The sequence below is a fragment of the Haliotis asinina genome, chromosome 6 (genome assembly GCF_037392515.1).
Source record: "Haliotis asinina isolate JCU_RB_2024 chromosome 6, JCU_Hal_asi_v2, whole genome shotgun sequence".
Lineage (NCBI taxonomy): Eukaryota > Metazoa > Mollusca > Gastropoda > Lepetellida > Haliotidae > Haliotis > Haliotis asinina.
Window position 1 is genome coordinate 15,574,256 of NC_090285.1, and position 17,277 is coordinate 15,591,532.

The 17,277-nt window shown below is 39.5% G+C and overlaps 3 protein-coding genes across 3 annotated transcripts in view; 1 reads left to right on the plus strand and 2 right to left on the minus strand.

Annotated features, from left to right (window-relative positions):
* Nucleotides 1-6,386, minus strand: part of LOC137287230 (uncharacterized) — a 66,238-nt gene extending 59,852 nt beyond the window's left edge. The window contains exon 1 of the mRNA XM_067819423.1: nt 6,380-6,386. The gene's annotated coding sequence lies outside the window, so the exon portion shown is untranslated. The remainder of the gene's footprint in view (nt 1-6,379) is intronic.
* LOC137287228 (eukaryotic translation initiation factor 2 subunit 3, Y-linked) lies at nt 1-13,462 on the minus strand. The gene is made up of 14 exons (XM_067819418.1): nt 13,272-13,462; nt 11,486-11,604; nt 10,419-10,482; nt 9,165-9,226; nt 8,437-8,502; nt 7,864-7,985; nt 7,649-7,743; nt 6,564-6,722; nt 5,821-5,955; nt 5,277-5,371; nt 4,788-4,932; nt 3,799-3,968; nt 2,952-3,124; nt 1-2,284 (listed from the first exon to the last, which is right to left on the minus strand). Exons 1-14 carry the CDS (start codon nt 13,345-13,347, stop codon nt 2,230-2,232), a joined length of 1,536 nt encoding a protein of 511 aa, XP_067675519.1. The 5' UTR covers nt 13,348-13,462; the 3' UTR covers nt 1-2,229.
* The window catches only part of LOC137287229 (membrane-bound transcription factor site-2 protease-like), an 18,450-nt gene continuing 13,025 nt past the window's right edge, over nt 11,853-17,277 (plus strand). Inside the window, exons 1-4 of the mRNA XM_067819420.1 lie at nt 11,853-12,245; nt 14,137-14,406; nt 16,003-16,106; nt 16,907-17,153. Coding sequence (XP_067675521.1) covers nt 12,171-12,245; nt 14,137-14,406; nt 16,003-16,106; nt 16,907-17,153 — 696 coding nt within the window. The 5' untranslated portion in view covers nt 11,853-12,170. The remainder of the gene's footprint in view (nt 12,246-14,136; nt 14,407-16,002; nt 16,107-16,906; nt 17,154-17,277) is intronic.

Genomic DNA, 17,277 nt, shown 5'->3' on the forward strand with positions numbered 1-17,277 from the left:
AATATGTGTGCATTATTTTATTGAACTACACAGAAACAGCACATAATAAAGCACACTGGTAGAGCTGAAAATAGCTCTTAAACAGGTATTTAATTAATAATATTTCATCTATTTGGAAACAATATATCCTCAGCAGTGTGAGTATTGAAGTGAGGCAATGAACGCAAAACTCTATTTATTGTAACAAATTGTATATTGTGTCCTCCCGTCAAAATTGTTTTGGGCAATGCTGCTTGTGGGCAAAGATCTGTGAACCAAGTTCCTTGTGGGCAAAGATCTGTGAACCAAGTTCCTTGTGGGCAAAGATCTGTGAACCAAGTTCCTTGTGGGCAAAGATCTGTGAACCAAGTTCTTGTGGTAAAAGTTCAGTCTCCACTGAATGTCAGACAAAACAGGTGGAAGACTCATGTAAGCCACCTCAAAGATGTGATGTGTGATTGTGTGAACAGGACATTTGTATAGCGCCAGACAACTGTGATGTCATGCCAAAGTTTAAGATCTTATTCTATTTAAGACGCAGAACCAGCCAAACCTTGTCTAATCTGCTCAGTGGTGGGTGGAAGGAAGGATACCAAAACGTACTATATTTTATTGGCTTTTGGTAGGAGGTGGCATGGGATGCTTTATCCACTACAAAAGGCAGTAAGAAGTGATTGTTTTAGTATAATGTAAAACAGCACACATATCCATGCAACTAGTAATTTCTTTCTGGCATTCTTTCAACTACCTCACCTCCCTGGGGAGTATTCACCAATAATCTACACTGGACATAGGGAGGGATATTTGTAAATTTCAAAATTATGAACGATGTATTTATTTAATGATACGAAACACTAATAAAATATCAGTCTTAAAAATACCAATATCCCCAACTTATTTTGTCCAGTATTGCTATATGGAGACAAAGTCACTACAGACCTAAAAGAGAAGGGTGCTGAATAACAAATGCTTGGAATGAAACAGAATTTGAAACCAAGACTTGAACTTGATGTTTGCCCTCTTTACGAAGAGGAGGAGTTGGCTTTCAAACTTTTTCCAGTAATATCCCAGCAAGAGACACCACAGATTGTACCCACTCGTGAAATTTGAGTCTAGTCTTCTGTGTGACTGCTATATTCTTTAACCACAAGGTAACTCACTCCCAAGATACACAAAGAATATTATCCAGAAAGCAATGTTACATCACAACCTGATGTCAAGACACAAAACTTGACAATATATTCTTCCAACCAACTTATCAATAACATTCCTTACCTTGTGGTAATGGGGAAATGGGGCAGCATAGTGGTGATTTTGCTTGTAATATAGGAGTCCCAAGTTTGATATTGTACATTTGGGTATGATGTGTGAAGCCAATTTCTGGTGTCCCCTACCATGATATTACTGAAATATTGTTTAGCGCAGCATAAAACAATATTCTTTCACTCCTTTTTTGTTATCTTCAGTATCATTTTTTTTCAGCATAAAAATACAAGAAAAACATTTTTTACAGAATTTACATGTAAATTTACTTCCACATGGATGTTGAATTTTAGGATACATAAACACTGGTAAGGACTCACACCATCTGAAAGACAAATATCTTCCTGAACATCCAGATCGTGTCAACAGGTGGTCCAAGACAACCTGTTTATGGTTTGGGAGCATGTACCCGTGTTGCTTAGCTATAGGCTCAAACCCTCACACCTTTGCCATCAGGGGAACAAAATAATGAAATGAAACCATCGGAACTGCTTGATGTAATATACCATTCAAAGCTGAAGAAGAACCATCTCATATATTACTGTAGTTAATCATCAAGCCATTAACTATGGCAACAATAAAACCTTGGTCTTAACCTTTTGTGAATAGTATACATTCATACATTTTTCATCGATAATGTTGCTGAATAATAAATAATTGCTAAATCTTTATGTATTTTGACATGATGTTAAAATCAGAACAATCAGTTGGATGAAATTGTAATGAATAATGAGTATCACAAATTAAACCTTAAATCCTTGTCTGTACATTAACTGCGAAACAGTCGGAACCTAACATCACATGACGAATGATATTTGGAATAAGTTTTGGTGTTTAACTTAACAGAAACATGATGTAGGTTTGGGTAAATTCCATGGTGATGCTCGCTTCTACCTTGGCACCGTCAGTAGGTTTAGCTGTTTCTGTACAACCACTCAGGCACTCGAGTGTCGGAAAATTCGTTAATTAGTCCTACAACATTTCAGTTTAAGATTCGGGATTTACTTTCACTCCTCTTCGTATCTGACCCCATCCAATCAATCTGAAAAAAAGAACACGCTTGTTGAAGAAACATATCATGAATTCTGGAAAGTGCTGTTTCACGAAGGTGATCCAGTAATCCATGTTTACTCCATATCATCCTCAACCTTTACGTATCATTTCTTTGCTGTTTAATGCATCACATACACAAACAGTAATTTGATGAAGACCTTATAACAAACCAAAATGGGATAATCGTGGAACCTGATTGACAAGGATGATCCGAGTTGTCTGGTTTATGCCTTACAACAAGTAAGCAGATGTTTTGATTTTTAATGTTTCACACTGCACTTGGTAATATGCCAGACATATGTCTGGACCATCCCAGTGAGAAACAACAAGAGCTTTGATCTACACAACTGGGTTTGCTCAGGATCAGTCAAGCTCAAATCTTGTCAGGGTGTGGCCTTGCTGGTGTAGACCAGAGTACCCCCGTCATACGCCAATGCAGTCCTACCCAGCATATACCATACATGAGTGGTGGGATAGCCCAGTTGTTAAAGCACTTGCGTATCACGCTGATGATTAGGGTTAATTTTCTCACATTGGCACAATGTCAAGTCCATTTCTTGTGTCCCCTGCTGTAATACTGCTGGAAAACTGGTGTAAAACAAAGTGCAGAACTAAACCCCATCACCATACATGTATATTGCTACCAGTATACATACCTCCAGTGTTTCTCAACTCTTCTACTCAGGGCAATTTTCTCTCCAATCTCCGTACATACAGGATTCGTAAGACCGATCTTTGCCAAATCAGCCTTCACAGCCAATACACGACCTCCTGTCGACAATGACCCTATGTTCACCATCAAAATCTCGTTCTTTGCCAGTCTTTGGACCTGTGCAGACAATCAATCAAACTTTCAAGTGACCTGCAAACTTCATGATTACAGGAATATGAATCTGTAATACTTAATCCATTCTAGCCAAGGTTGTTGGTTCCGCGCATTTGGGATATGGTGACGTGTCAATTATGTCAGTGAGCTTGAACTTACGATACTTTCAGTCACCTCTCACAAAAAAGATCAAAAACAGAAAGATCAATTCAAACCCTGATCTTGACAGTACATTTCTCAGACAGCAAAGCGGCCTATCGTGAGCCACAAGTTTGTAGCTTAAATTTCACATATTTGCATTAATCCACTCAACACATTTCAAATATAAATTTGTATGCCTCTTTTCAGAGTCTGTAGATTGAAAAACAGACCAATATAAAAGAAGGGACTTAAATGCCATGTTTAAATATTATCCCACTAAATTCAGTGTTAAAAGTTAAGGGATTAAAATCTAATGAATTCAACGGACTTGAAACAGATTTTTGCTATGTGTCATTGAAATAGAGGTATGAATTATCTCCTGTTGTTGTCAAATTTTGTGTGTTTCTCCTTCAAAGTCGACAATGCTAAACAAGTGATTGATATTATGAGCAATCAACTACTCATTCACATCTACAGCCCTAACCACCCGATCCATTAAGGTGGCTCTTTTGACAGACTGATGCACCACTACTGACCTTGGCGCCTTTCTTGTCTCCCTCTGTCTTGACTCCGAGAAGTCGTCGGAGCAGGAAGAAGGAGATTTCCAATTCTGTGTAGATGTCTGGCAGGGCATCCACGGCTCCAAGCACCTGCCCAACCATGCGGTCAGCTCGACACAAGGTGGGGTCAATCTTGGTACCAACACCTGCAGAGGTAGAAATATGATTGAACTAACCACTCAACCATACTCTCAGACAAACATCATGGGTAAGACAGAGGACAGGAGTAAAGAAGAAGAACATCTATTTTCATTAGTCTAAATTGTGTTTTGGTGAGTGAGTGAGTGAGTGAGTGAGTGAGTGAGTGAGTGAGTGAGTGAGTGAGTGAGTTTTACGCCACACTCAGCAATGTTCCACCCATATGGTGGCGGTCAGTAAATATTCGAGTGTGGACCAGACAACCCAGTGACCAACAACATGAGCATTGATCTGCACATTTGGGAACCGATGACATGCATCAACCAGTGTCAGTGAGTCTGATCACCCGATCCCGTTAGTCTCCTCTTACGACAAGCATAGTTGCCCCTTATAACAAGCACAGTTGTCTTTTATGGCAAGCATGGGTTGCTGTGGGCCTATTCTACCCCGTGACCTTCGCAGGTAAATTGTGTTTTGTTCTTTTTTAAAATGAAATCAGAGTGAAGAGGACTGTCCAATGGATAGTAATGTTCTCATTCAAGATGCTAAATAACAGTTCACATGACCTGGGAAAATCCTTCACAGGAGCAAGAGCAAGTCTTCACAAAAACAGAGATTATCCTTCACCAAGACAATGATAACTGTTCAAAAGTATAGTGCTAACTGCTCACCAAAGCAAGGAAAGCTAAAGTGATATACAGTTCCACCTGCAATAATAACATGACACAAAAACAGGTTGACAATTCTGGTACTTTTTACAATCTTGACCAACTTTCTTAACCATCCAATAGCCCTAAAAATATTCAATCAAGTCTTCATGTTCTCACCTATAAGCCCACCAGGAACAGCATACTGTAAGTCATTCTGTTCAGCAAACAGAGAGACAATTCGTGATAGGATTGGCCGACATGTCAGTTTCCCCTCCTGGTCACGTGACACGATACCAGGCCTGACCTCTATTTCCTGACCAACCTGTGGACAAAGTAGCGATTTAACGAAATGAGCTTGCTCATAGTGCCGACAAAATCTGGAAACATACATTGGATGAATTGTGATTCTACCCTGTAATCAGATTTCTGATACACCCAAGGGACATAACTCTGCTCTGTGACCTGCAAGATCCTTCTGCTTCTTTATGGACACTTTCACCTGAAAAGTGCCCCTTGACCTAAATGGAACATGTTCTACTCCAGACAGGTCAAAGTCAGTTTGAGTATCAGTAGGATTAATGGCTAGTATGCACAGCAAATTGTAGGCTTGGTGTGTAAGTATTTTATAATGAATTTTCCTCAAAGAACAGGCCAATATTATCTTACCTTAAGAACGCCTCTCAGAATACTTCCACCTGCCACGCCCCCCTTGAGGTCATCGACCTCACATCCTGGTTTGTTGACATCAAATGACCTGATTACTGAAAAATAGGAAAGTTTACTTAGAGCAGGTATTGACAATACACACTCTATCATTGAGAGGTACACTCTTGACTTCTTACATGACCTGGGTTTACCACTGATGAAGATTCAAATCAAAATTGCAAAACAATTAACTATTTGATGCATTACGCTTTGTTTGCATTTCAACAAAAAGAGTAAGAAGAATTACATCTGTCCCTTTCAACAAGTCTGACAACCTATATCAGAATCATAAGTAACCTGGAGATCCAAAAGAGTCTTCTCTATGTATGATGGATTTTAAAGCTTCAGGAAAAAATTTCAAAGGCTCAGGTGTTATGCTTTAGAAACAAGACAGAAAGATGGGGTCCACGTCTCTATCCAACAAATAAATTCACTTTGTTTTTGTCAGGTTATAACACACTCATGGGTAGTGGCATTGCTTTTTTCAGTTGCCATGGAAACGTACCTATTAGCCTCGGTTCTGATGTGAAGTCTCTGACTGGCACGGGAATACTTTTGACGACATATTCACACACAACATCTATATTGTACTTGAGCTGAGCTGACACTGGAATTACAGGTGCCCCCTCAGCCACTGTACCTGAAAAACAAACAGGAGTGAGTTAGGTTTTACATTTTGCTTCAGTCGGTAATTAATCAAGTCTGGACCAGACCATCCTGTGATCAACATGAGCCTCTACCTACACAAGAGGGAACTGATAACGTGTCAACCATGTCAACAAGCTTGACCGCACAATCCTGTTTGTTACCTCTTTTGACAAGCATGGGTTACTAAAGATGAGTTCTAACCTGGATATTCAAGGGTTGAAACACAAACAGATGTCTGTACATTATGTCATAGAATGTCAGAGTTTCGGTAAAATTCACTGACAAAACTGGGGATCCCATGCACATGATATCACTTTCATGAAAGAATTGCTGAATTGGTATGATAAGTGATATCCAAATCGCGAAGCAAACCTACGTGATTAATCTCACCTGGATAAATAGCTAAAAATATCAACATTGAACAAAAATGCACAAAATAACGTACTCAAATAGAACTCTAATTTCAGTTTGTTATACCCATTTTTACTAAGAAATATAGCAACAACCTTAGACAGCTACTTTAAAAAGTATGTCTGTGGACAAGTGATTTCAACATAAACTGGGAAAGTCTGGCTAATATGAAGTCTGACACATTATTACCTTTAACGAAAGCTAGGATCTGTTCATACTGCTCCTTGGCCTGTGTTTCTTTGACCAAATCTATCTTGTTCTGAAGTATGAGGATGTGTTTCAGCTTCATGATCTCGACTGCTGCCAGATGCTCTGAGGTTTGGGGTTGAGGACAGGACTCGTTCCCAGCTGAAATGGGAAACAATGTGGAACTGTGAAAAAATTGTCTGAAAGAACAACTCATAGGGTTAGAGGGTCCTTTATGCTCCATATTTCCAACACCAATGAAGAGGACTAAGGTAGACCTTACTTCTACAGTTAGAAGGAATGTGTATTAGTTAGTGGAATGTGTATTTTGGATCCATTTTTGTTTCGTTATTTGACACCAAACACAATAATAAAATAAACAAAGGAAGGTTGCCTGTTTATGATCAAATCTGAATAAATGTCCATACCATCTAGTCTTCAATAACAACTATCTTTGCCATCAGGGTTCCTGACCTCAGTGACATTATGACCCTGACAACATTTTTATCATATCTTCGATCACTGAGTTGAATGGTAGAGTTTAACATAGACACCTGTCTCAAATACAACAGATGAACTACAAGCCACGCTTCAGTTTATCCCTACAATGCTGTGAACACGCATGACATCGTACATGTTCGTGTGTCTGCTTGTACTAGCCCAGACTAAAACTGGTTTTATAACTCACTGAGATACCATGCCACATTTAAACATGAATCCCCTACTCAGACACATTACACCGACTCCAAGCCGACGAGTCCTTGTTTGTACCCACTAATGCTGAGCGCCAGGCAGGGACCAACAAGTACCATGTAGTACCATCTTTTGGTATGACATGAACCCATTACCAACCAGTCTCCGGGCGGACATAACCACTACACCACAAACATTAGTATGATACTGCCGTTGATTAACCTACTGTCCGTACACTCTCCTCGCCAATCATGTCCATTGGATGAAGAACTCTACTGAATACACCGAAACTATGGCAACTAACTTACAGTATCTTAATAATACAAGTAGTTTTCATCCATAAAAGGTTGCTGTATGGCTGAAAAAATGCTGATGTGAAATCTTGACTCGCTCACCTATAAGAAGAAGTGCAGCATCCATAACAGCTGCTCCGTTCAACATAGTTGCCATAAGAATGTCGTGCCCTGGGCAGTCAACAAAGGAAACATGTCTGCAAATTAAAAAATTGTTTCAGTTCTTTCATTTCACTTTCAATCATTGTTATACATCATCACCATCACCATCATCATCATCTACAGGACATGCATGATTGTCACCACCAGCACCTCACCTCAGTAGTCTGAATCTGCCGCTGCATCCGATCCTGTCACAGGGAAAGACATCTTGGGTAGCGCTACCACATGACCTGTAACAGCCCGGTCTTGGACAAGACTCGTTATCACACTTGTAAATCTGGAACAAGGAGAGTACTTGTATTATATCCACAGGTTGTCATTTTCTCAGGTGGAGTGCCAGGATTGGGATAGGCAGGAGCCATGGCCCATTTTGCCCATAAGAATAAGAAAATGGCTCATTAAAATTTTTAAGTTTAATATTGAGACAAGGGCAGTGGCCCTTTCTACATTCAGAAAATGGCTAATAATCCTAAAAATGGCCCTTCGTCTAAATTCTCTTTCCCAATCCATGGGAATGTGACGTGGCAAGTTGTGTGGCAAGTTGTGTGGCAAGGTGGTGTAGAGTTGCATGTGTACCAGTGTCAAAATAGGTAACAAGAAGTATCATCCATAATATGGTCAGTGGGTGAACCAATGAACTTATACTCTCCATGCTGATGTTGATCTTACAACAAGCTGACTATGTTAGAGCTATGTTAGTAAATCCAACACTTGTACCTAGTATTTACCTTTGCATTGGCATAACCCAGTTTGATTGTGATGTTTCTCTCCAATTCATTCTTAAATCTGACAGTCTGAAACGGAAAACAACCTCAATATAACAATGGTAGCACCAATAGTCACAAAGAAAATACTAGAAAGTACTAGAGCTGTGATGATATAGTGCAGTATAGATAATCATGATACTTTATTGAACAATAAATATTTCAATACTTTTTTCCATATCGTGACATGTATCGCTGACCTCAAAATTGTTAATTGCCACTAGAAATTGGCGGTTATGTTAATATTTACACTATTACTTGATATCAAAATATACGTTTCTACAGAAAATAACTGAAGATAGCACTTCATGATGTGTATCGAATCGCATTGCCTCTTTCCAAGATATCGTGATACTTATCATATCATGAATTTTCTGTATTGTCACACCTCTAATAAGTACTCAAGAAAACAACTCATAAACATGACAACGCAGGCAAAAACAAACCCTGAAAACATCGTACTACTGAACATGTGTTACGTTTTGGGATGGCGACGATACTACAAGTGATAATTTTCTTTGTTGAGGTGGTATTTCAAGTCATTCTTTTAATCTGATGGTACTCCATTACTTTATGTATAATGCACACACTTCCACAAGAAAATATGTGTAAACGATTCAGTTTTTAATGCTTTCATAATGTAAACACATTACCATGAACACATAACCTTAAAAAAGACCCAACATGATTACCTGTACTCCAGATATGGCTTTGACGACCGTTGACTTTCCGTGAGCCACATGGCCGATTGTACCTAAAAGATGTAAGGAAACCAGTCAGTGAGTGAATTTAGTTTTGCGCTGATTTTAGCAATATTCCAGGAATATCACAGAGTGAGCTTCACAAACTACACCAATGTGAAGAACTGCACATGTGTTGAAGCAGATATGTGATATTTAAAGACAAATTATGTAGACTCCAGAAATGAGAACGTCAAAGTGCAAAAAAACACTGAAAATGTAGTCTGGGTCCAAGGTGGCCACAGGGGTTCCGCGTGCGTGCGTGCGTGTGTGCGTGCGAGCGAGAGAGCGAGAGCGAGAGAGAGAGAGAGAGAGAGAGAGAGAGAGAGAGAGAGAGAGAGAGACCTTTGAGACCTCTCCATGACTGTTTCATAATTTGCAATGGAAACACTAAAAAATGTTCAAAATCAAGAAAAATCCGCGGAAAATTCTTGTGCCTGAGAATGTAAGAAATCATCCACCACTTTAGTGTGGGACTAGTGGCTAAAGGTGCAGACTACACAAATTTACAAAAACAATGGTGCATAAATAATGCTATGGCACTGAACCTCAGTTTACTATAAAAGAGCTATATATGCCATGATGGAAAATGATTTCGTAATTAGAAATGTCCCCCACAAAGTCAGGAATAAAAATTCAACAAACACAAATTTCATTACATTCCACAAGTAAAGTAACTGATCATCGAGTGGGTGAGTTTACTGTTACGCCCCACTCAGCAATATTCCAGCTATATGGCAGCGGTCTGTAAATAATCGAGTCTGGACAATCCAATGATCAACAGCATTATCATCGATCTGCACAACTGGGAACCAATGAAGTGTCAACCAAGTCAGTGAGTCTGACCAACCAATCCCTTCAGGCGCCTCTTACGACAAGTTTAGACGGCTTTTATGGCAAGTAAGGTTTGCGGTAGGCCTTCACGGGTCAAGTAAATAATCAGTTCACAATTTTATTTTGTTTGTTGCTTATATCTTAGCTGAGCAGAATAATGATCTGTGGTGTGGACCAATGGTGTTAGAATCTACACTGAAATGTGGCATCTGTTGCAATAAAGAGAAGGCCTAGCTATGAAAAGAGTTCTTCTTGACATGTACACTGATAAAATTTTGTAACTCTTACCATCTAACCTACGTTTAATGTGACTTGTGTACTGATCACATCTTAATCAAGTTTATGGTGGCACGTCTACTGGTGACATCTTACCTATATTTATGGTAGCTTGTCTACTGATGACATCAGGTGTCAATGGGGACAACTTTTTCACATCCTGAAAACAGATATCATCAATAAGTGTCTTTACACAACAGCATTGATGTTCAAATACAATACCAAAGTATTCTCTCCTACTAGTCTCTGTGGTCAAAAGTTTTCTTTCTGCAGGTTTCTTTGTTGTTTAGAACCACATGCATGAAAATTTCAGTTATATGATGGCAGTGTGCAAATAACTAAGTCTAGACCATACAATCTAGTGATTGGCATCTTGGGGAATCATCAATGCAACTGGGATGCAAAGACCACCTGCTCCTGTTACCTCTTATGACAATCATGGCTTGCTGGACATCAATTCTAACTTCACTGATCCTCACATATCAACACTATTGTGTGTCTAGATTTATGTCACACTCATCAATATCGCGTCGTTCTGTAAATAATCTGTGTCTGGACCAGAAAATCCAGTCATCAATTAGGAACCAATGGTATGGGTCAACCGAGTCAGCGAACGTGACCACCCGATCCCATTAGTCGCCTCTCATGACAAGTAGATGGCACCTTTTGTGACAAGCATGGGTTGCTGAAGATCTACCTCGCATCTCCACGGGTGGTCTACGCCAGGAATAAAGATGTTTTCGAACTAAAAAAAACCCATAAACTGAAAACCTCTTGCAAACTTTAGCAGGTGGCAGGTATCTGAATTGATATGGATATATTCCCTTGAATGTTTTCAGAATTTCGCTGATATTAATTGCACATGCTGAAGTCTATCAGTGACTTTTCATTGCGAAACATATCAAATACTGGGCAAGTTGTTTAGGGTGCAGTATTACAACAAAAATTAAAATAAAAGTCACTTTCACACACAGTGATAAAACGATCAAATTAAGAACAGCTGCTTGCATTGAAATCGCGGTTTGGCGACAGATGACCATGTCAACAGCTTCATTTCGCCGGTATGCAATAGGCCCCGGGAACGAAATGTATTTATTTATTTGGAAATATTCTGGATTTGCTCATTGTCTTATAACCGTTTAGTCCACCGCCTCTTTACTCACAAGAGTAGTAAGATCTTGACGGGACAAGTGAGGCTGTCTGTTCACCGACTTGTCTTCTTCTTCGCCTGCCATGCTTTCTGATGCAAGTCTCTCAAATACCACAATCCTTCCGGAACTTCCTGAATACAAATACTATATTTAGAAAACTAATGTAGTATCTTAAATTTTCCAAACGGTCTATTGTGTAAGTAATTCACTGATATAATGTCGGAGAGGTAAAATAAAGATTTTAATTTAAATATCGAAAATTGTTAAATTTAATATGCTTTGATGTTGTATATAAAAACAGGAAAATGTGACACACACGCAATGTCATTATAGAATACTATATGTCTTTCAACGTATAGTATATAGTTTAACCAATCGTAAATTAATACGATGATTTACTCCGGAGCAGCTTTTGACCCAGATTATGCATGCACACCTGATAGAAAGCGGCTCACATGAAAGAACCATTTCCTGATTGAGAAATGAATTAACGGTTAAATAACCGTTGTATATCTCACACGAGAATGTTTTCATAGATTTGACAACGATGTCATCCCGTTTCAAGGCATACATGATGCAATATTGCTGTCACGTTGTAAATGTGGTTGTGTGAAGGATGATTCATGTATATTTCAAGACAAAATATTGATCAAAAACCACATGTTGCACTGTGATCAAAATTTGTCTCATCACAGCCATGCTACAGTCAACATGGATAGCTCTTGTGCTTGGTTTCTGGTCGTCGTTGTACCTCTTGGATGCATTTCTGAAGGTATATTTGTTTTCAGCGCAGTCACGTGTTAATCATGATCGTTCAGTGCTAAAGAGATCCATTGTAATATCAGCTGCAAGGTCGGGCGCTTTTTTGGTTCCCATTAACGATTGTCATTTATCATTGCTAATGAATTTAATGTTTCGACCCGGTCATTGTCTTCTTTTCTTTTCAAAGACTCCATTTCATCAGATTCAATGGAGATGATCCCTGGCATAAAATTAGACTTCACTCATGTCTAAAGAAAGGAGATAGGAATTGTATATATGATTTATGAGGCCCAACATAATAGATTTGATTACGTGATTTGATTAAAGGAGAATACCAGAGAATTGCATTAATATTCTGTGTGAAAGATAAAGTCATCAGAAGCATATACCCAAATCAGGGCTCGATTGAGAGCTTTGTTACTTGCACTGGTGCAACCCGGTATTGCAAAGTACAACATAGTTATGAATCTAACTTACACAAAGTGCAAGTCTCTTTTGATATATGAAAGAACATAATAAGCATACATATGTCAGTTCATTTTTCTTCAACACTTTGAATAGCTATGACATTGAAACATGGTTTTTCATAGACACGTCTCCGCTATGACAGCTCCTTAAACAGCGATCATCTGTGCCTCATTGTTGCTATGGTTTCATGGGTACTATATCATGGGTTTCTGTTCTCCAAAACCTCTGATGTTTTAACACACCATGTTGCAAATGGAATTTGCTGTTGAAACTTTATCATACATTGCACATCTGCAAGTAGGTTAACATGTATTTAACTAAGCTCTGCAAATTTTAGTTAAAAAGTATGGCTTTTTATGTTTTAATTGTGAAAGCAGTTTCTGTTGTCAGAGCTTTGGCTAAATCAACATATGAAGTACAGTCTTTACAGTTGATGTTTACGCTGCTTGTAATGTTACATAATTCATTAATTTAACTGATAAGGTAAGTTTTCTAGAAATGCTTGTTATATGTACAGTGGACAGGTTAATATGTTTTAATGCTGGTAGGCTTGTGTTCTTAGTCTTACCTTTGGAGGTCTTTCCTTCAGTCACGACAGAAATAATTTCTGCTTTTGTTGTTTGTGTTTGTATAGACTGTTCCATGATGTGTCTTGGTTTGAATCTGTCTTAAATTCTTTCTCTCTAATGCAAATCATCACTGGAGAAATGGTTGGAGTGTATTCTTTCCTGATGTTAATCAATGAATGATAGTCAATATCCGATTTTCTTTATATAGTAAATCTGATGCAAGAGAACTGATGCAATGAAACGAAATTTGAGTTCTACTGCCACTAGCATGACCAGTTCTATTAATAAGTCTTAATCATGCTAGGCTTAGTCAGGGCTCGATATGAGCAGTTATAGCTTGAACTTGTGCAACAATGACCTGAATCTGTAAAATAGCTGGCACTTAATGCATGTTAATACTTTGCTGCTCAAAGAACATTACGCTGAAGACATGGGTGAGAATCCCCACATGGGTACAGTGCGTGAAGACCATTTCTGGTACCTGCCACTGTGATATTACAGGGATGTTGCCCATCCACTCACCCACCCGCCAACTCACTTGCATACCCACCCACTCACTTATCTAGTCACCCATCCACCCTTGAATGTATTTGCTTAAATGCAATATAGGTGAGATTTCATTCTTTTTATGTAAATATTCCATAAATGGAAATAACATGACACTAAGTGCTTTTCCCCAGACCCACCAATAAAGCGTCAGAAACCTTTGTAGCCCATGGGGCGGTCATGTTGTCACAGTGAAGACGCAGTTGCAGTTCCCCACATGGGTACTACGTGTGAAGCTCATTTCTGGTCCCCTACCATGATACTGCTGGAATATTGATAAAATCGCACTGAACTAAATTCTCTCACTTTGTATTTCAGACAAAGAAGTCCACTAGCCGATCATACCGTCATGCATTGGACAGCAGTGGACTGACTGTGTCGGTGTGTCAGCTGAGATGGTACACCAACGCCCTGAACCGCATGTTCCTCCGGGTAGGGCAATGGAACCCACGTATGCTGCGCTTGTGGTTCACTGTGGGCGTATTCTTCAGTTTGGTGGCGATGCTCATTTCCATCTTCGTCTTGACATTGCTCGTCCTAAACACTCTACGCAGACAGCCTGTGGAACACCAGGTCCTTACGCCTGTGGTAGGTGCTGATAAAATAGGACATCAGTAAGCCAACATGTAATGGTGACTATCGATGGGCAAACACGTTTTGTGATAGTGATAGTCTATTGCGACCAAATGTTGCAGTACTGTTGCAATGTTTTTTTCTCCTTGAATTGACACATTTGAAGTCGTTTTCCAGATGAATGTGTAGTAGTTTTGTATGAAGTAAAAACAAGATGAATTAGTTTCAGTTTCTTCAAATAACTGACAAGAATCTTAAAAGCCAGATAAGTAAACAGTTAAATATAAATATAAACTCAACGAAGCTGCAAAAGTTTGTATTTTGCGCTGCGTTTTTATCAACAGAAGTTAATTACTAAACTATTGATAGTCACATGCACTATTAATACATCAATCTCTTTTCATGTCTACCATCAATTAATTACTATTAGAGATTCATTACAGCAATACTGTTATGATCAGGGAGGCAAATTAGTGGATTGGATGGACAGATTTGGTGATTTGCTTGAACGGGTGTCGTACCCTGAAAGCATGAATCTGTTAGTTTCAAGCACTGGTTTGTCTGGTCTTGATTCAGTTATTTATAACCTGCTGTCATTCGGTTGGAATATTGCTGAAGGGGTGTTGAGCAAACCTTAAAACCAAAGACAATAAGCTGCAACTTGCATGGTTATACACCCCCTGTCAAACTTTTTTCTCCGTAGGCAGAAGTCAGAGTACCTGAAGTTGAATTTATTAAACAGGTGAAAACAGAAACGTAAAACATTATAAAATCATTATCTGAATGAATTTATATGTGTCAAGAATTTTTATAGCTTTGAATATTGACATTAAGACTCCTCTAATCAATCTGTCTTGAAAGAAGTTTCATTATTATGTGTACCCAATCATCTTATGCATTGGTGGGATATGTATTCCTGTAAACTTATCACCACTTTTATTAGCGTACAAGAGAATATCATGTACATATGCACTTTGCTCTTATGAGACCAATATTCCTGTTTACTGTAAACAGGGGCTCTAGCAATAAGATTCGATTAGACTTGTTACTCGAACCTTAGGATGATGGTTTCTATACAGATGTACACTTTGTTTTAATGCAGTCATCTGTCTAGTATGTGCTAGGCCATTGGGTTAGTTGCATGAAGATCTGGATTACCTTTGACCTTTAGTAACCCATGCTTGTAAGAAGCATCAAACGAGATTGGATAGTCAGAATCACAGACTTTGTTGACACATATCATTGGATCCCAGCTGTGTAGATTGATGCTCATGCTGTTGACCACTGGATTGTCTGGTCCAGTTGTTGCTGCCAGCCAATCAAGTTATGTTTTTGTTCAAATTTGATGTATGGGGTTAATGGTCCACGGGACATAGCTCAAAACGAATTACTTGTGCTGCATAAAACTTAACTCACTTAGTCACTCAGTTACTCAGTCTGTCAGTATGGCATTATCCAATGAACAAACCTCTAATAACTTGTGGAATGGATCATCATTCTGTTCAAAGGGAATCATCATGTACATAAAGTAGAGTTCATACAAGTCTTTAACTGATTGTCTGTAGACAGGAAAGCGACAGGAAAGGGCTCATACCTAGTCTGCTGTTTCAGATGCCAGGTGTGAATCTGCCGACCAGTCAGATCTGGTACTATCTGCTGACTCTGCTGGTGTGTGGCATCTTGCATGAGTTTGGACATGCTGTTGCTGCAGTCAGGTACGTCTAGTCTAAAGGCAAGAGCAAATGGGTTGTTTTGAAGTAAAAAGCATTGTACCGTCTTATTCCTTATTCAGTGAAACTTGAATAAATTGAAGTATTAATGTATGTCCCTTTAACTTCATCACGGGGATGTCTGGTAGCCTAGTGGTTAAAGTGTTTGTTCATCACACTGATAACCCAGGTTTGATTCACCCTATGGGTACAATGTGTGAAGCCCATTTATGGTCTCATTGCCCTGATATTGCTTGAATATTTTTAAATATGGTGTAAAACTATACTCTGTCACTCAACCACCAAACTACTACCATATGGGAGGGGTAGTCAAGTGGTTAACACATATACCCATCATGCTGAAAACCCGGGTTTGATTCCCCTCATGCAGTGTGTAAAGCCCATTTCTAGTGAGCCATTTCTCTCATCCACTTTTTCAACCACCCACCCACTCACTCACCACCCACCCTCTCACCCACCCACTCACTCAACCACCCACCCTCTCACCCACCCACTCACTCACCACCCACCCTCTCACCCACCCACTCACTCACCACCCACCCTCTCACCCACCCTCTCACCCACCCACTCACTCAACCACCCACCCACTCACTAACTCATTCACCCACACTAAACCACCCACCCACTCACTCACCCACTCACTCAACAACCCACCCACTCACTCACTCACTCAACCACTCACTCTACCACCCACCCACTCACTCAACCACTTACCCACTTATTCACTACACTTGATCACAGCAATATTTGACTGTATCTGAATTATAACATTTGACACATTACAGGGAGCAGGTGAGAGTAAACGGGTTTGGTGTCTTCCTGCTTTTGATGTACCCGGGTGCATACGTTGACCTCTCCACAGAACACATCCAGGTTATCTCCCCTTTACGACAACTGCGAGTCTACTGTGCAGGTGTCTGGCACAACTTCATCATCGTCATTGTAGCGCTTTTTGTGTTGATGCTCATGCCTCACACACTGATGCCCTTCTACACTCTTGGCAAGGCAGTGGCTGTTACTAGTGTTATCCCGGTGAGTAGAGCAAGGCAGTGGCTGTTACTAGTGTTATCCCGGTGAGTAGAGCAAGGCAGTGGCTGTTACTAGTGTTATCCCGGTGAGTAGAGCAAATAGAGATATAATCTTGATATGGAAGTTC